Raw genomic sequence first — 21,272 nt, 5'->3', positions numbered from 1 at the left:
CCATGTCTGGTCATCTGTTCCAATATGTGCATTGAAGTCACCCATTGGCAGTACTGGTTCCATGTCTGCGACCCTATCCAAAGTAGCATCCATTTCCTCTAAGAAGGCAGAGTATTCTGACTCCAGATTAGGTGCATAGGCTTGCACCACAGCCAAGTTGTGGTTTTTCGTCTGGAGCCTTAACACACATATCCGTCCCCCCAATGGGATCCACTCAGCAACACAGTCTGACAGCCAGGGCTTGTAAGTATCCCCACACCCACCTGAGCAGACATTGTTGGGCTCACACCAGAGTAGCAGAGCTTCCACCCTTCATCCAGGTCAACAGTTCCAGAGCCTCTCCTCTTGGTCAAAGAAAGCCCGTCTAAATCTAGTTGGTAGCGGTTGGCTTCCTCGACCAGAGAAAAGATGTTCCAGTTGCCTAAAGCTATAGTCTGGTGCTGTTGTCATTGCCATTGCCATCCTTTTACAAATCCATTTCTTTGTGCTTCCCCTAAACACCTCCCCAAACAGGTAGCAGGCCCATTGATGGAGTTTCCTCTAGCAGAGTGCTGAGGAATAGTGTCTAAGGGAGACTGTAACATATTTTTCGAATGGGTCCCTCTGCCTAAATCCCGAACGCATAGGTAACCTATGCGACGTACGATGCAGTATGATCGTTATATGATGACCTGACTATTTTGCAGTGTTTGATAGTGTCCTATTAGCACTACTGCCTCGTTTCAGAGCTGCTCTGAAACGAGGCGGTAGTGCTAATAGGACATTGCAGCTAGCCTCATTGCAGCTAGCTTACATATCTGCAAGCTGTTCTGCTATCCACCACCTGCAGACCCACCCAGCAGCCGAGGCTTGCCCTGGGATACATATGTGTGTGTGTATGTGTATATATATATATATATATATATATATATATATATATATATATATATATATATATATATATATATATATATATATATATATACTACAGTAGTACTTTTAAATTACATGTATATATATTCTTTTTCTTTTATAAACAGATTAGTGACTTCTATTCGGAATCCTCAAAGATGGCTACGTGTACATATGGCTGTCTCAGAAATGTTGTCAACCTGGGAAATAGCATTATTGGTGTTAGCATCCTTGCAATGCCATACTGTTTTAGTAAGGTATGATGTTTTATAATACATTTTTAAATTAAGTAATTTAATAATAACTAAGCAAGATATGTTACAAATCATATCTTTTGATTCACTGTTTTTGAAACACAGAATTGAAAATTTATCTTGTTTCAAAAAATTTCAGACACTTTATCGCATGTTTGTTGATTTATAAATTCAGTGCAAACTAATATGTATGTATGTATATGCTCAGGATTTAATCTTGGGAGAGGGGCGAGCACTCGTGAGTAGAGTACTTGAGTAGACGATTTGCGAATACACACTATGCATTGCATACGACCTATGACTGAGCATCTGCAGTGATCGCCAATACACGATACCCGTGATCTCCTCTGGCCCATCTTGGGCAAATGAAGTAACACAAAAGAAGTAGTGCTCGGCCTGCCCGAGCACTACTTCTTTTGCCTTATGTTTACAGTGGCCATGATTCCTGAGAGCTATAGGGTATTCCCACCTTATGTGACCACTAATTCATAAGTAGTATAGAAATTGAAGACACGACACAACATAAATAAAAAAATGAATTTTAATTAGGAAAAGATTTTTGGAAAATTTTCTAGTGTTTTTTCCTTTTTTCTTTTTTTTTGGGGGGGGGGGAGACAGGCCCCTTGGCTTCCCTGGATGCACCACTGTGTGTGTGTGTGTGTGTATACACACACACATCAGTTTGCACTGAATTTATGAATCAACAAACATTGATAAAATGTCCAAAATTTTTTATATATATTAATTCCTTTTCCCATGATGTCTAAGTAACTTAAAAATGGCAGCATTTATATTCATGTATACTTAAATTTAGTCTTATAATAGGTTATTATTATTATTGTATGGTGGGATTTGAATCCACATCCTGTTGGTTAGAGAGCAGTTATGCTAAATACTTGGCCAACCAGGCCAACAAATACACATGGTGATTGTACACCTGATACAAAGCTTGTAATCTTTGTATCCACAAATGCATTACTTTACACTTTTTCACATTAAATTGACATCCATTATGATCCATACTGACAGCTTATTTAAATTATCCTGCAAGCTCTCTACATAACATTGGTTAATTGCCCCTCAACTTTGCATCATCAGCAAACAGTTGAACATCGCCTTTCAAATTGTTTCCTGTATCATTTATGTGCAAATTAAAGAGCAGTAGTCCAAGCACAGAGTCCTGTGGCCAGTAGTTACATGTCTTCTCCTGGATTCTGCTCCTCCATATACTACTTTTTGCTATCTGTCTGTCAGCCAGCCACCCTTTTATCCATTCCTATCCATACCCATTTGTTGTAGTTTGCATAACAGTTCCATGGGGTATTCTGTCAAATGCCTTTTCAAAATCCAGCGGTATCATCATGTAACCATTCCCTTTATTTGACTCAGCTTTCACTCTATCATAAAAAGTTATTAGATTATTAAGGCATGACTGACCCTTCATAAAGCTGCTCATACCTCATAGAGTATCATATTTGTATCCACCCATTCCCAAATTCTCTTTTTATTACTTTTATCATCACACCTGACATTCTAAATGGTGTATAATTTGGTACTACAGACTTAGATTCTCCTTTATGCAAAGGAATAAATAATTTTGCAAAAGTTTCTTGGAACTTTTCCAGAGCTGAGATGAGACTTAAATTAAAAAGTCTAGTCAAAGGCAACACTAGTTTCCCTGCACATTCTTGTAAGTACCTCCAATTCTTCAACCTCTGTTCTCACATCAGTCCCTGTCACTTTGCACCAAGGGTATTTTCATTTGGATTATCTTCCAAATGAAAATACCCTTGGTGCAAAATGTTCACTCAGTAGTTCAACAATTTTGTTTTTCTCCGTTACCTCTCTACCATCTGCACTCATTCAATTTATCCTCCCATAGTTATTCTTTCTCCTACTTGCCACATAATGAAAAAACTCTTTAGGTTTTCCTTTCACCTGTTTAGCTAATTTCTTCTCATAATCTGATTTTGCATTCCTTACTTTGCTGATCGTTTGCTGTTCATGAGTTATCTGGTCATCTTCCTCCTTATATACCTTCCACAACATTTTCTTTGTTTGCAGCTCATCCATCGAACTCATACCTGATTTTCCTAACCTTTGGCATACAATATCATTTAGTTTGATGGACAAACCCATGCTAATAACCATCGAATTTTTTGTGATGGTCAGCATGGATTTGTAAAGGACAGGACTTGCTTTAGCAACCTACTTGCATTTTATGATAAGATCATGTGTTAGCTAAGGGGAGATTCATATGGAGTGCTTGTCTTGGAGTTTATTAAAGGCATTTGATAGATTAGTTTACAAGCTGAAACATATGAGAATAGATAAGTTATATATTAGCAATTGGATTTCTGAATGATACCAACAAGTTGTCTTGCTGGGACAGTGTCTCAAAAAAAAAAGGGGGGGGGGAGATAAACCAGTATATCCAGGAGTTTTTCTAGGGATGCTGATTAACTTATTTGTTAACGATCCTTTACGTGGATGGACTGGGGGATCTTTAGTTGTTGGCATGATAGGAAAGTTGGGAAAGGATATGGAATGTTGCTGATCATTCTTTTCAGGAGACGTGAATAACTTTTATCTTGAATATATGAGTGAGGTTTTAGCCTTAATATCAAAGACTACATTTCTGGTATGCTACTTATTCCTACTTGTACCATTTCTCGTACAAGTAGGAATAAGCATGTGGTTGTCACTGTATTAAACCATTAGTTATACAACACATATTCTAATGTGCTCAAATTTGGTTACTTGATTTTTATTAAGGTTGGAAATACTGGAGAAGGGGTCCAGAGATGAGACCAGGACTCTGGAATATTGGTTATGAGGAGAAGTTGAGTAAATATAAATTACAGAATTTGATGGATAGAGACATTTAAGTTAATGATGGGATTATAAAAAAGTGGAAGTTGAGAGGGGAAGAATATGCTGATGTATACCCCTCTATAATGACAAGGAAAAACTAGGACAAATTCTTGACAAAGTTAATGAGATCAGTAAGAACAGCAGAGTTCAGGTTAATCCTAGCAAGACTAAGATTACGATTCTCAAAAGAAATACAAACAGGGAAGCTCCTGAGAAATAAGTGTACTTTAATGGAGAAAGAATCGAAGAAGTCAGCAGGAAAGAGTACCTGAATTCATTATTAATGTGAAGAATTGCTGTTCAGAAGATATCAGAAGATTAGGAATGGCTAAAAACAACAGATAGATCCATCCTTCCAAATTTTAGACAAGTTTATCTCCACAGGAACAAAGTTGAGTATTGTAGATTCAGCTGTTTTTCCAACAGCAACTTATGGATGTACGACTTGGAACCTAAAGAAATCAGATAAGAAAAGAATAGCTGCTTTTGAGTGTTATTTTGAGTACTATTCTAGACCTATTATTATTGCATGGGCACCTCTATGGAGTCCTAAAACTCATCATGGGAGACCCAAGCTATCAAAGCACTCACAACTGATTTAGACAACCCATCCATTCACCACTCTTCAAGCAAAAAAATCTAGTCCTCATTCCCTTGCTAACTACACTTTTTCCTAAATTCTAGGGATGACCTCTTGTTCCCTTCCCCCCACAGCTAAGTGCTGAAACATTTCCTGTTCATCAGTCTTATAAAATCCTTTAAGTAACTTAAATGTTTCTATCATACCCCCCCCCTTCCCTTTTTCACCTATCAACCAAATTTTGCAATCTACAAATCCCCAGTCTGTCCTCATAGGAACCATTCCACATATCACTCATTATCTTGGTCACTTGTCCTTGGATCTTCTCCATCACTTATCTCCAAGAAATCCAGGTGATCAGACCTGAGCATAGTAATCCAGATGTGGTCAGATAACTTCCTGTCTCAACTTATTAATGTTCTTCAATAAGCAAGTAATCCTGTGAGCTACCTTGCCTACTTGAGCAATATGCCCCCTAAACTTCAGCTCTTTACTCCCCCCCCCCCCGGCTTCATTAATTTCCTAGAGTACATTTCCCTCTATGTGATACACAGATTGTATTCTTTGTATCCAAAAATGGATAACTTTTGGGATACAAAGATTTATGATTTTATGATTTTCCACATTAAATTGTTTTCCATTATGTTTTTCACATACTTTCAGCATATTTAAATCATCCTGCAAGCCTCTTTACATCACCTTGATTAACTATTATCCTACCCAACTTTTTTTTTTTAATTTATTGTGATGGAGCATGGTGGTTTTCTTTCAGAAGATCTTGTGAGTGGTATTTGATACATGGTTAGCAAGACTAAATTGATCACAGTCTTGATTACATATGTAAGTTTTGTGTTCAAATTCATCTAAATGGATGGTGACTGATTTACCTGTTTGTCTGAAGTATGCCAACATTCATTAACCACCTTACTGGCCATTATGGATCAAATACCGATACTGATATGCTTCGTATCCATCACATATTTCAATGTAATATCAATGGTATTAAAATTTTAATATGCACTTCGCATCCATGATAACCTTGACGCCTATAGATGTCTTGGCCGGTAGCGTGGTTAAACGTCCAACATGATCTCCTCCTAGTACTTAAGCCTTAACACATGGATACTTATCCATGATTAAGAGAGCATGCAAAGCAAACAGTATGGTGAATATACTTCATGAATAAACTTTTCATTGCGCACATCTTGGGTAAAGAATTAAAACAAGTGAATATAATATTTTCTCTAGTGTAATATACTCTCTGACCAAGCAGAAAAACTTAATTTTTCTACTTATCAAAAAATGTTGTTACAGCTGTCTTCCAGATGATTTTAATAATATAGTGACACAATTTGTATAGAAAACGACTTCTGCATTGATTTTTGTCTCATTCTCCATGGGTCTAGCTCCCACTGATGATTGAAACTAGTCTAGGTAGTAGTGACCATTCTTGTTATGCATAGCAATATATATACATCCAAAAATGGTGGGGTGTGCTATGCATTATAGGATACTGAGGTAATTTGATGCAAAGTCAACAGCCTCTATATTCCAGTAGTTTAGTTATGAAGATACTTCTTCACATGCAAAATTGTGTTTACTCCTATTTGGGTAAAGGACGAGCCTCTCTAGCTGTCTCACATCTTCGATGTGAAGAATCATTATCGGGTCTTTTCAGTTGAAAGGTAGCCAATCTCATGTGGAGGTGGCAGGGTTTCCTCTCCCAGAGACTCTTGTGTTTCAAACTGCAAAACAATCTAACTGCTGGAAGGACACACAATTGATGACGTGAAACTATGCACTTAAAATAAACTTCTAACAGATCGTTAATTACATTTCAAAGAAATCAAGTTAATTTGGGTATGACAGACCATCGAGTCTAACATGGTGTGGAAATAGTTAAAAGGATTAAAACAAGAATATATATATAAGGATTAAAAGAAGAATTGCTATAAACGATGGTTACTCTTATACAGGCAAACCTTGCTTAACGTGATTAATTAATCCACAATTAATGCGCACTAAGCAAAATCGTGTTAAGTGAATGCAGTAAACAATAGGAATAATATTAATTCATCCATCAGTTAGCTTAAATTTGGAAAAAAAAATTACAGTATAAGCTATATTTGATGATCAAAGTCATTAAAGTTAATAAAAATCAATTGCTTAAATTTTTATTTAATGTCTGAATATTTGATCGAGCTACTTTTTTACAAAAAAATTAAGTAAAGATATAGGTATTATTTCTGGGAAGGAAAACTCCCATGTTACTCCTCTTAAAAACTATTATTTTCCTCCATGTCTTCCTCCATGAGTTCAGACGATGACCCACATGATCGAAACGGCTTGCACCCCATCAACCCTCTCCCCAGCCCTCTTTTCCCATAAACCCTTCCCCTTCCTCTAAAAACCAGTTGCTATTTTCAGCCCCCTTTTTCATCTTTTTCCCACCTTACAAAAAAAAGTGTTCCGCCAACCCTTAAAAATAATATATGTATATATTATACAAAAAAACTGGGTTTTTTCAAATTAATTCTTCCACATTGCCTAAGCCCCCCCCCACTCCCTTTTCAACACCATAACAGCAGAAGTATGCGCACCGCAGAAAGAAGACAGGCAACAACATCCAAGAAAAGGTATGTGCGAATTTTCTTCTATTATGCTACATATATTTTTCTCTAAAATACATCTGCAATGCCCTAGAATTCTTGAGTAAAAAGCCAATGACATTAAAAACAGGGGCACTCCTAAACAAAAGCAGGCAAAATAGTCGTAAAAATAATTAAGTATAGATGTTTGAATCGTGCTTGACTTTTTTATCTTGTCATGCAATTTGCGATAGCTGATTGGATTTTCCCTTTCAGTCGTTTCTGACCGTTGGTGACTTTATAGGAAGTGCCCACAAAATATTTCTGGTGAGATTTTTATAGGATAGTTCACCATTGCTTTCCCAAACCCAGGGCCAGCTCTAGAATTTTTGCCACCCCGTGCAATCCATTACTTGCCGCCCCAGCACCAACCTCAAATTAACTTTTGGAATTTTGAAAACCATTATGTTCAACATTAGCTTCATGACCATTAATTTTAAATATAGTACCATTAATAATAATGCACTGATAAAGTGATTAAAATACTGCATATTCATAAAATAAACCATTGACTTCATCGATTGACAATTAAATGAAATGTAGTAATAATTTATTACTTACATATATGGAATGATCTTCACTTGTACAATGGTGACCTGTTGAGTTACACTTAACTATAGAATGTACACGTTATAGTTTTAGCACTATTTTCACATTATTTTAATTAGAATTTATATTGTTTTTAGTATCTACTGATTAAAAATACATTTTTCTTGCTTTCATATTTGCAGAATCAGAAATTAGGTCATAACTCTGGCCATGCATGTTTGCGATTGGAATATTCATGTCTGATAATTTTCTTACGATACATTCGGTTAACGCGGAGCCTGTAGTGGCTTCTACAGGAATGAAACCAAGAAAATGTTCATGAATGTTGATATCAGTTGGATCCGTATTAACAACTCTTACAATTAATGTTAATTGTTCAATGTGGCTTACATCGGGAGTACAGTCCGCAACTATGCTGTATTATTTAGCTTTCTCAACCATAGAAATTATTTGTTTTTTTATGGTTCCAGAGAGGAGAGCAATTAATTCATTTTGAATATTTTTCCCAAGATAATGTTGGGCCAAACCATAAGCTACTCTCATTAAATGTTCAGACATAGAATAGAACTGTCAAATCTGGCAATCAGTTCAACAAGCCGTAAAAAATTTCCATTATTAGGGTCATATAAATTATCAGATGTTCCACGAAATGGTAAGCATTGTTGACCCAAGAACTGGACAACAGCAATTAGGCATTCTATTATGCTCCTCCAGTGCCGAATTTCTGAATTTAATAACTTTTGCTGCATTGAATCAATTGTCTGTTCTAATTTAAGCCTGGACTATAATTCAATCCACTTTTTATGGGAGGACTCCAAATGGTTTTTGGATTTCTCATGTTCATTAAGATACACATACAAATGATCCCAATCATTATACCCATCAGTAGTGAATGGCATTATATTACAGAAAACAACTTACAGCAGAAACAAAATACAGAATCTTTTTCTTTTGAATACACTAACCATGATTGATTAATATGTTCTCCATTGCTTAGTTCCCTGGTGTAAAAATTTAATGAAAATTTCCTACCATTAGAGCTGCGTGGGAAAAATGAAATCACTGTTTGGTTTCTCTGGTGGGCCCTTTTTTATGATTTCCAGTCTTTTGGCTTAAAGAAGGATTCCATCTAGCTGGATCAGTGTAGCTATCAAGTTCATCACTTAAATCTCTAGATTCGGAAATTGTCATATCAGTCTCATTTTCGAGATTCCTTGCATTGTCTATGTTACTGGGATCCGAGTTAGAAGTACTTGCCATGAGCTCAGAATCATTGGTTTCGGTACATTTGTTTATTTCCTCCTGCCCTACATCAGCTGATTCAGTTTTTAGATGTTTAAGTAAAGTCCCGCTATGTTTTTGAATATCACGTTCTTTTTCCAGTTTCTGTTTGCGATATTCTGCACCTGATGGTTTTTTTTCCTTTTATCGGATATTGTAATCTATTTGAATATTAAAATTGTTTTAAACCCTACAATAAAATATTATTATTAGTATGGTATTATTTAGTAATTAATGGAGGTTGAAACACTGTACTAACTACTAATTTACATAAAACTCAAAAAAAATCTTATCACTGTAACAGTCACTAACACTGAGCAAAATCAACTTTCCTTAATATACGCTCGAAAACAAGTGAAATGTTCTGGAGATTACAGTATCGACGGCCGTTACTCTAAGAGAAGGGCTCTAGTGAAAATTTCAATTACTTCGTATATGACTCATTTTCTAGTACACGTGTCTTGCCTTAGGCAGTAATTCATATAATCGGATTAAGTTCCAAGTTCCCGTGTTTAGTTCACAATGTATGCATACCCAGTACTAAGAATTAGCATGATTAATACAACTAACAACTACAAGTTTTTACAAATATATTACAATATATTACACAAAATAGTGACACACAACAGTAGGTAATATTTTAACATTTATTCTGATGAACAAAATTGGCCTTGGGAATGGCAGATTATGTTAAACTCTGAATGAGATATTATTATATTATAATTCTTCTCATTCAGAATTTAACACCAGCTAACAGTGGGAAATTCAATTCATAGTAAGTTAACAAGTGCAAGATGGAAATATAATATTGCATAATGAACTTTTAAATGCAGTTTTATTGCAGACTCCATTGTTGCATATGCAAGGAATAGAGAGGTGAGAGGGAAAGAGAGTAAGCGAAGAATGACTTGCATAGCTTCGATTACCGAAGAGCATTACGTGAGTAACATTGGTCGACGGATTGTCGGAAATAGAAACAGCATCATGGGCATAATAAGTCACTGGTCAACTTATAAAAACTGCGATCTTACACAATATTATTATTATTTATTCCACATCTTCATTTTATCCACTTTCATTTTGCTTCCCCCCCCCCAAAAAAAAATTGCTGCCCCGTGCAAATACACATGTTGCACTGTCGGTAGAGCAGGCCCCGCCCCAACCCCTCAATTTTATCCAGGCTCAGGACCGGTATATGGCTGGGACATATTCATGACTGTAATCCATGTGTGTTCAGGAACCAGTTTATCTCTTCTGGGGGACGAAAATCCGAGTTTCTGGATGAACCCCCCCCCTACATCCGTATGAGACTGGCTAACTCACCTTTAGTTGAAAAAGACCAGATAAAGGTTCCTCATGTCGGTGACGGAAATCAAACTCGTGTCTTTCTGACCAACAGGCTTCGTCTATACTAACTGAGCTATGGAGGCTCTTGCGATAGTTGGCGACACTTTATCAAGATTTCAGACTTCGAAGCTCCGTTCATTGTGATTGAAAACTAGCTCAAGTTCTTTCTCAGTTAGCTTCTTAGTCGTAACATTCTCTTCTTGTTCACATTCATCTTCTGCTTCTTCTTCATATACATGCTGTTCTTCTAGTTGAAGGAGATCATGCTCGCTTAACTGTTCTGAATGGGAATCAAGCAAGTTTCTTATATTTTTATTATCTAGTTCATTAAATTAAAGTTCTTTTTCAATTGTGATGATTTCTTCAAAATATTAGATCTTGGATTTTGTGCATGATAAACTAACATAGGCTTGAGTTTAAAGTTGCCTTCTGCATTGTCTCCTAATAAGAGCGTAAGACAATCTTTAGATACTTTGCATTCTGGTTGAGATGCTTCAGTTTTAGCTAGGAAAGTTTTTGTTATCATATGCTTCCAAAAGAGACCAATTTTGTTGACGTTGAATATTTGCCGATCATCATAATCACTTTTCTGAATTGTTCTTTGCAATTCTTCAGCAAACTTGGCTGCAGAATCTTTATCAGCACTAGCACAAATTCCCCAGTTATTCTTATGTTATACAGTCCAGTTCAATTTTTAAAATGGCCAAACCATCCTAAACTCGTAGTAAAGCTTTCATATTCCTCTTGAAATTTGGTCTCTTTCAATGAGGTAAAAATATAGAGAGCTTTTGCCTGAATATTCCCTGTGCTAAGAGGTATTCTTTTTTGATTATAATCCTTAATCCAGAGTGATAGAAGATGCTCCATCTCAATCAATAAATGGCTTCTATTTTGGGTGATCTGCATGCCTAAAGAAGCAATAGCAACTTTTCCTTGTTCTCTGTATGCTTTGCTCTTATTTAATATAGTCCAAACTGTAGACTTGCTGTATCCAAGGTCTTGCACAATCATTGTATTACTTTCACTACTTTCATGTCTCTTAATGACTTCCAGCTTTTCTGTTCGCTGCAGATTGGTGACAAAAAAATTTCTTGTGATGTAAAATTTCACATAACGTGAAATTTTATCGTTATGTGAAATTAATCACTCGCCTAAAGTAGGAAATGGTATCATTTCACTCAATTGCACATATCGAATTCGGGTTTGTTGCATTAAGATTTTTTCTATATCTTATTACTTGATTCTAAACTTTATTCATTTATAAATGCATATCAGATAAATATTTATTACAGCAATTATTTGTAAACATTATTTATTATTTTTAAACAGAGACACAATAAAATGTTTGCAATTTGGGGAGTGTGGAGAGGTTACTTGAAAAAATTCATGCAGAACTATTTAGAATGTAATTTCATTGAAATTTCAAAGTGGCTTTTTTAATATTTGCTCATAACCAATTTGAATAAAATAGTGTTATTCACCAAACTATTTACTATGTTAATCACTAAAACTTGTAAATATTAATTTTCATTTGTATTACATTTTTTTAAAAATAGGGAATCAGTCAGCTGTCGAACTACTGACTTATTGTTCTCACCTCACTTTTCTCTTAAAATGAAAATAATTATCAACAGTCACCTTCTTCACTGCTTTGGTGGTCTATCAGTATGAATTTTGTCCCTCTAGATCTATAGCAGATCTTATATATACATCTATATACACCAGATAGGTCTAGGGGAAGTGATTGGTCTTTAGTGGAGTGGATAAGGGATGCCAATTTTCTATGTGGTCTGTGACAAGTGGTTAAGTCATGTTTTCTTAAGATTTTGTTGATTTTTTTCCCGAGGTGCCTCGGATGTAGGGAATGGTGATGGATTTAGAGTAATCTTTTTTGTGAAGTGGAGGGGGTGGTGGTTGTGGATAACTGGGTTCAGTATTTTCTGGATTTTTTTTGGGGGGGGGGGTAGCCATTGGCTGAGAAAGTGTCACGGATGTGATTTAGTTCAGTGGTTAGGGCTTGATCATTTGAACAGATTATTTTTACCCTGTTGAATAGTGTCTTAATAACTCCATATTGTTGTGAGGGGGGGGGTGATGTGATTGTTGGTGAATGTATCTGCCTGTATGGGTAGGTTTTCTATAAACTGAGAAAAGCAAGGTTCCATTAGGTTGGCGGGTGACTAGTGTGTCTAGGAAGGGGAGGTTATTGTTTTCCTCTTTTTTCAGGGTGAACTTGATTCTAGGGTGTTGGTTGTTTAAGTGTGTTAGGAAGGAGAGGAGTGAATCCGGGCCATGTGGCCAAATAGCAAACACATCATCAACGTAGCGAAGCCATATGGTAGGTTTTTGTGGGGCTGAGTTTAAGGCTTTCTCTTCAAAAGTCTCCATAAAAAAGTTGGCCAAGGGTGGGGAAAGTGGTGAACCCATGGCTGTCCCCTCTTATCTGTTTGTAGAATTTTTCCTGCCAAATGAAATAGCCTGAGTTCATTGTAAACTGAAATAGGGCTGAGATATCGGGAGGAAATTTAGCTTGGATTAGCTCTAGGGTTTCTTTGAGGGGTACATTCGTGAATAGGGGAGAGACGTCAAAACTGACCACTATGTCATTATGTTGCAGTGTAAGGTTTTCCATACTGGCTTTGAAGTGGTCTGAGTTTTTTATGTGTGATGGTGTGTTGCCAGTATAGTGTGAGAGCGCTTTGGCTAAATGCTTGGCTAGTTTGTAAGTGGGGGAATCAATGCCATCCACTATGGGACGTAATCGCACATTTTCTTTATGTATTTTTGGGAGCCCATATATGCAGGGGAGGGGGTCTAGAGTTATAGGGTTTTAGTCTGTTGGTAACCTCCACAGGCCAAGAAGTAACCTTCTTAAGGAGCCTATGGAGTTTTCTAATTTGTGAGTTGGTGGGATTGTAATTAATGGGGAGGTAAGTGGATCGATCTAATAGCAAAGCCTTGCAGCTGTAAATTGTCTTACTTTGGCCAAACAGGCAGGACAGCAAATATCAGAATCTCAGAACACAAGGATTACATCCGATTTCACCAGTACAGCCACTCTGGGCTTGCAGACCACGCTCTGGATACTTGCCACAGAATAAGATGGAAGAAAGCCACAGTCATACACCGCAGCAAGTTCAAGTATGAAAGACTATTCATGGAATCAGCCTCAGCCCTTAGGAACATGCCAAACCTCAACAAATTTGGATGCATGAGACTGCCCCAAATTTGGGAAACATTTATCAGAAGAACTTCAGCCCAAAGGCCAAGAACCACCAATATAGCCCGCCAGGGGCACCATCAGGACTTTAGGAAAACGTTAGCTTCCTAGCTTCAGTTCTCATTTGCTGTTATGTAGTACTTGTGTGCACGTGTCTTTGTATTAAGTTCCCAAGAAGATGGCAACGTGAAGTTTGCCGAAATATCAGAAAGTATATATTAAAGTTTATTTAATCTCTATTTCTAGTATACGCTGTCAATTCCTTAAATCTTAGTTATCATGTTTAACCAGCGTATAAGCCTCTCAACAGGAAAGTGTTTCTAAGTTTCCTTCATATTATTTCAGTTAAAATCATCCTCCCATTGTTGGTTAAACACTCTCATTTCTTGTTCATATTTCTGTTTTATACTCTTCTGTCATTTTAAACAAGGGTTTTATAACTTTTACTAAAATCAATCTTAATTATTTATTAATCAGAAAAGTACTTATCTACACTAAAATTCACTAGTTATGTTCCGCTACCACCACAAGCACGTAACTTGTGTGTACTGCATGAAGAATAATGATGCAGAGTCCAGGCAATGGAGGCAGTGGGCCTCCATTAAAGTGTTTCTAAGTTCCTTCATATTATTTCAGTTAAAATCATCCTCCTATTGTTGGTTAAACACTTTCATTTCTTGTTCATATTTCTGTTTTATACTCTTCTGTCATTTTAAACAAGGGTTTTATAACTTTCACTAAAATCAATCTTAATTATTTATTAATCAGAAAAGTACTTATCTACACTAAAATTCACTAGTTATGTTCTGCTACAACCACAAGCACATAACTTGTGTGTACTGCATGAAGAATGATGATGCAGAGTCCAGGCAATGGAGGCAGTGGGTAATGCAGTGATCATAGTAGTCACTTTTGGAACTAATTTTGGCAGGAGTGACACAGGCCATAAAACATCGAAACATATTTTACCAACCAAATATGATAATAAAATCCACATTAACAACCCTTTTGGCCGGTACCATTTAAAAGATAAAAATGTCAAGTTTCAAAATATATGTTTTTTACTTATCTTTAAAGCATTTGCGAAATAAAATACTCTAATATTGGTACATACTATACTACTATAGATTATTAATATAAAGTTTAGAAAAAATGGCAGTGAAAACCAATATTGTCTCAGGAGCCGCACACAGCAGCCTTGGGAGCTGCATGCAGCTTGCGAGCCACAGTTTGCCCACCCTTGATATAGATCAATGATGGCAAATATGTTGCATACATGCCAGTTTTGACATGGCATGAAAACATGAAAACCAAAAACTACTGCCACATTTCATCAGCAAATTTCAAAGCAGCTTTTTATTTTATTAGAGTTTTATTATTTTATTTGATTTTGTCATTAATTTTTTTGTTTTACATCTATACCTGCATGTGGTGTGCTCTATTGGTGGTACCTTTACATTGTTATGAGATAAATGGTAAATATTTTATCTTGTGAATTTCAACTAACGACAAAATCTCTTTGGGAAAAATTGATTGGAAATCAGTTTTTATTGTTTTTACTTACAACTTGTTATGCTAATTAATTAATTAGTGATAATTTCATTATTATTTTGTTATTTGACTTCATTTGGAAAAAAATATTAAATACAAACCTGCAGTTGCAAGTTAAAAAGACAAACAAGATTAAGATCTTTTCAAAATTATTGGGCCAAAGATATATGTTATAAAAATGCAAAGACAAAGTTTTGTACATATTTGCAATGGAAGCATTTCATAAATTGTTTTTACACAAATAGGTTCACTTAAAAAAATTACTTATCAATTTCAAAAGTTATGAAATTGGTAAATATGACAAATCATTCAGCAATAGAGAATTCTTAAAAGCATTTTTGCAAACCACCTCTGTTCTGTTTGATGATAAAATAATAACAAGCATTATAATTTACAATTTAGCCAAAATACTTGAAGAAATCGGATACTAAAAATACATTTGGATATAGGTAATCATTTAAAAAAGTGATTAAAAAATAGTGATGTATGTGGATTGTGTTGTGTATGTGTATAGATGAGAGCATGGAGATTAATTTAGCTTCAAGATTAGCAATTTTTGTCAGATGCAGCACAAAAAAGCTGTGTGAAGGAAGAATTATTAAAATTGGGAACTTACAAGAAACAACAAGAAGTAAAGATATATTTACAGCTGTAAACTTTAACTACTGTAATTTTTAGCAGCTGCTAAAAAGAATTTAAAGACTTGTCTGGCATTTTAATTGTTTTAGACAATTTGTTTAAGTTTTGTAAACTTTAAACTGCAAGGATATGGAAAAGTATTGATATGTATCAACGTATGACAGGTTTTGAACTAAAACAAAAACTAGTAATGAAAAAAAAAAAAAAAAAAAAAGAGAAACTAGGGAATCTAAGTATTTTTAAAATTTAAAGAAATTTATTGTTGAATCAGAAAATTCTGGAACACTTCATCAATTAATTGAGTGAGACTATAACATTAATATTAATTGAGGAAAATTTATTTAAAGATTTTAAATAAATTTAGATAGATGGAAAATTCCATTCAAATTTTTTAGTTATCCAAATCTGCCTGGCTAAACTTACCTAATACTGAATTTGAATTAGCTGAGTTCCAGTCTATATTAATATGGAAAAAAACAAATTTATTGAATTTAGGAAGAAAGTGGAAAGTGTGAACAGAATGAAGATGAAAATTTTAATATGGATGACAAAACACTGAAACTTGGGAAAAAAATACCAAATCAATTTAGTAATGAAAAAAAATTAAGCCTTTTTCTTTTAACAATCTTTCTTGAACATTTATGAGACTTTTGAATGCGAATTATTTAATTTTAAAAAAAATAGATCAACTGTTAAAATTTAGGAACTTGTATTGCTTTAAAGGTGACAGAATACAAACCAATTATTGTCAAATTAGCTTCAGAAATGGAAGGGGAAAAAAAATCTGATATTTAATAATTTTTAAGTTTGTTAAATAACTTGCATTTCTATGTATAAATTCAATGGTTATCATCCATATGTTTATTTTTTTCATATAATGTATACAACTCACGTATAGTATTTACTATAAAATAAAGAGCCAAAAGGCTTCAGTTCGGCGATGTAAAATTATATAAATCAAGTGGATATTTGATCCAGCATTATTTTAAAGTGAAATTTAGAAACTGTGAAAGTTTTGTAAGGTACGTTGACCAGAGAGAGCTTATGATAATACATTCCCTGGCATTCACAAGTTGCCTTAGTATGGACCACATAGAAGACATAGGTGGCGCTCCAAGTGTCTATATATTTGCCTTTTATTGGTCCATTTTTGATAAGGTTTCACTGACCTGACAGCTGCTTTGAACTGGCTGGTTCTCCTTGATATGGTATAGTTTAGAAATTAGAATTCCATTAGCTTTTGTATGTTTCCCGATTTTGGTGGTAACACTAAGAAGAAAATGCACTGAAAAAATGTTACCATCATGCCCAACTTCTGCCCATTGACATACTGTTAATCATAGTAGTAGTAATGAGAATAATATTGAGATTTTCTAGTGTTTATTTATTTTTATTTATTTTTTCTGTTTTAGTGTGGTATATTGTTGAGTCTCTTGCTGATTATTGGAAGCGGTCTTTTGACACGGTCCACATGCCATTTACTTCTGAAAGCAACCATCATGGCTCGTCGTAGAAATTTTGAGTTTCTAGGTGTGTATTTTTTACTTCAGATAATAATAAAAGATAATGTTGTACATTTATTTTTGATATAAAATATATGAAACAATGGTTATAACTATGAGCACCTTTTAATTAGCTTTTCACTCACATGCTACTCTTCTGGCTTTGAATGAAAAGAGAAAGAATTAGTTAACTTTCTCGTTATAATGAACTAGTTTATTATAATAGAAAGTTCGTTATAGTGAATTTCCTTTAGCATATTATTAACTATGAGATTTTTACTAGGACTTTTCAGTAATTTGTGAGCTTACAGAATGGGTTTGCCATAGTTAGAATGGATCCTTCAAATATTGACATTAATATCCTTTATATGAGACAAAGAAACTGATATTTATTTAGTCATTAGCTCTAGCAGCAGTAAAATATATATTAATTTTTATGGCTATTTTTACCTATTTTTGTTTAGGAGTACTCCTTTTTACTCATTGTTTTAGGGCATTACTAATGTTTTAAAGACAGATACATGAAGAATATATGGGAAGAATAATTTTGGACATACCTTTGTAGGATGTTCCTGGTTGTCTTCTTATTCAGTGGCATCCGGCATATGGCGATATACAATGCTGTAAGCGAGAGTTATGTTCATAGGAAGGAATATATAAAATGAATATTAAATTATAAGAAAAGACTTTACTGTCCAAAGATTTAAATATTTAAAAAAATAACATAAGAAAAATTTTAAATTAAAAAAAGATTCTTTGAAAAAAAAAATGAGCTCATTTCTATATCACTGCCGATCACCAGGTGAATCGGCAGCCATCGAGGTAGTAGGAGATATATTAGGAAGCTTTGATGCATCGTTTTTTTCAAAGAAGGCTTCGGGTGTCATCTGCTTCATTGACTTTCACTTCTTTTCTTTTATTTATTCAAGGAGCTCAATAGCAAGCCGAAGCATTATTCATTTCGCAGGGAAATTTATTAACGTGTTCAAAGTCTGAATCTTGTGATTCAAAGATTGTGTGAGCTTTTTTGAGAAGTTAAAATGCTTCTTCTGGGCCTTTTAAAGTAAAAAACCGAGTTGGAGCTTCATATTCGTTATCTTCTTTGTCTTCTTCTTCGTTTCTTTCTTGTTTCTCTAATTCAAGGAGATAATTGGGTGAGAGTTCCATAGTGTGAGATTGAAGCAGCTCATTAACATCACCTTCTGAAACTTCCATTTGCAGCTGGTTAGCCATACCTAATATTGCTTCAGTTTCAGAATTCACAATTTTTACTGGGTCTCCAAATCCTTCGAAATTATCATTAAACTGAGGACAAAGTTTATGCCATACTCCTTTCATAGTTTTTTTCTGAAACTTTATGCCAGGCACTCTGTGTTACCCGAATTGCATCTAAAATGTTGAATCGCTTCCAAAACTCTTTGATAGAAAAGTTTCCATCTTTATTAGTTGCTTCTGTTAACATTTCAAAAGTCTCTTTGAGATAATGTGCTTTAATTGTCACAATCACAATGAAAGGATTATAGTTAAAAAGAAAACAAAATAAAAATTCAGGTGTAATTGAAGAAAACTACGAATAACACACTCTTGTCTCCAAGGTTCATGAGTGACTGAGGCTCATTCTAACTGACATAACATTCATACGATCATTACATCCTTTGCCGCGTACAATTTAAAATAAAAATTCTGGTCCGAAAAATTCATAAAGATAAAAATTTTTAAAGCGGGAATTCGTAAAGGGAAAACTACTTGTACACAAATCTATTATAAAAGTTAAATTTTTTCAAAACATAGTGCTATTTTCAGTCGAGAGAAATGTAAGCAAACATAAAGATGCAGTATTAAATCATAACTGCATAAAATAAAGATTTTCTAATGATTCATTTATTAGTGTATAGGCTAGGCTACTGCAAAGTAATTGTATCGGTTGCACTATGTTACCATAAAGCAATCATATTACTGATTCTTTGTTATCGATGCATGAATCGTTGTACCTATAAATAAATATGAATTTCTTTTTCACATTATCTTTTCATTTATGATGTCTATTGTTGTTAATATTATAACATCTACAGTGTTTTTCTTTCACATAAGACAATATCGATGTAGGTACTGACAGACAATTCATCTTGTAAACAGATAACATCAACTTATGGTATCGATAAATACAGTACATTTCTGTACATGTATTTTTACTTCCTTATGATTTTCTTAATAACATTTTCTTTTCTCTAGCTTACTTTATTGTAAGAATACAGTATATAATAAATATAACATACAAAATATGTGTTAATCGACTGTTTACGTTATCGGTAAGGCTTCTGATCAACAGTAGGCTGTTAGTAGTTAAGTTTTTGGAGAATCAAAAGTTATATGCAGATTTTCGAACTGCGCAGGGATTGCCGCTCCTAATCCCCGTGTTGTTCAAGGGTCAACTGTATATTAATTATTTGTCTGGAAATAATATCAAATAAGAAATGAAAAGATGATAAGAATTTTAGTTGAGTCTAGGCCTTTTAATGGATTATGTGATAACTTGTTTTCATGAAATAGTGAATTCAGCAAGTATTCCTAATAAAGTGATATTTCTTAATAAGAGCAAATAGACCAGCTAGGGGTAGATGATGATGATCTTCACCCAGTGAAATGCTACTGCCTTGCTTTTTACAGAATAAGTGGCGTTTTCCATGTTTGGGGTTTCCAGAGAAGGAGTTCTGGATTATGTTTTTCTAATCAGACATCTCTACTAGAGTTTCTGAATCTCTGCTATATTTCTGAATGCTGTTTTATTACCTGTCTCTTTGTTATATGTAGATTATCTTTTCTCACTGATCTATAATCTTATGCATAGTTTTGTGATGATAGTACATTTCCCTCCACTTGATAAACCTTGCAGTTGTCGTGTCGACTTTTCCTTAAAATTACCTTTCTTAACTCTCAATAACCTCTTCTGGCCATATCTCTGACAAGAGTGAAACTGAGGTCTTGTGAGACAAAGAATTGTAAATAGCAGATGCCCATTTCTTTGTCTCAACTCTGGCTCTATCTCCCTTTTCAAACTCAGAGAAATTTATTTGTTTTAGCCATGCCACTCTGAATCCTAGGATATACTGAAATTATGACCAGGGAGTTAGAAACCAGTCAGTGTTCATTCTTCTCAGTAAAATTTTATAACTTGCAATCGTGACCCTAACTTAAACTGTTTCCTGCCTTTATGTGGTTCGTTTTACTTTATGAGCAAGTGCAGTAGTTCTAGACACAGGGAAGACAAATTTCATAATAATAACAAAGCAATTTAATTTCACTGAATATATCATACAAATACATTTATAAAAGCTTAGTCAATCATTCATTTAGAATACACATATAAATCATCACATTCTCGTGCACATAGTTAGATAAAACACTCTTGAAAATTCATGTTTCAGAATACTAAATCTAAATTATATATCACAGAATACTAAATGTTAAAGCTTATATCACAGAATACTAAATCTTAAAGTTTAGTTACTTAGTTTCATCTCTCTATTAATTACACAAGAATTCATTCAAAACTTTCCTTAACAGTCCTATCCAATTTACACATTTATCTCTTTCCTAAATCTGAAGTTAACAAAACTTAAATAATTCTCTTACAAACACATATTAAAACATTGACATATTCTCTTTCTTTATAATCAGCCACAGTTCTAGGAATGTCTTTCAACACACAATTCAGATCTTCACATTTAATTCACTAAATAGTAGATACAAAGTTCACCTTACCAGTTTACAGCATTTTCTCTCTGGGCCACTTCAGAATTTTTTCATCAGACTATTACCTCGACTTTCCCACTGTTACTTCGATTGGAATTCTTCACCCTTGTTTTCCACCATTAAAATCAGCTGGACTTTCTTTTTTCTCCCACTGGTAGTTCCTCTTTGTCACACGACCATACC

At 34.5% G+C, this 21,272-nt stretch overlaps 1 protein-coding gene across 1 annotated transcript in view; it reads left to right on the top strand.

Moving 5' to 3' along the window:
• Positions 1-21,272, top strand: part of LOC150103066 (uncharacterized) — a 223,228-nt gene that overhangs the window by 17,268 nt on the left and 184,688 nt on the right. The window contains exons 2-3 of the mRNA XM_090397785.1: positions 1,020-1,148; positions 17,247-17,364. Of these exons, the coding sequence (XP_090253911.1) occupies positions 1,050-1,148; positions 17,247-17,364 (217 nt within the window). The 5' untranslated portion in view covers positions 1,020-1,049. The remainder of the gene's footprint in view (positions 1-1,019; positions 1,149-17,246; positions 17,365-21,272) is intronic.

This window comes from Typopeltis vanoorti, chromosome 9, assembly GCF_054136105.1.
Source record: "Typopeltis vanoorti isolate ZY-2024b chromosome 9, IOZ_Tvanoo_1.0, whole genome shotgun sequence".
In the NCBI taxonomy this organism is placed as follows: Eukaryota; Metazoa; Arthropoda; class Arachnida; order Uropygi; family Thelyphonidae; genus Typopeltis; species Typopeltis vanoorti.
Note: the sequence above shows the minus strand (reverse complement) of the source record. Positions and strands in the feature narration are given on the sequence as shown.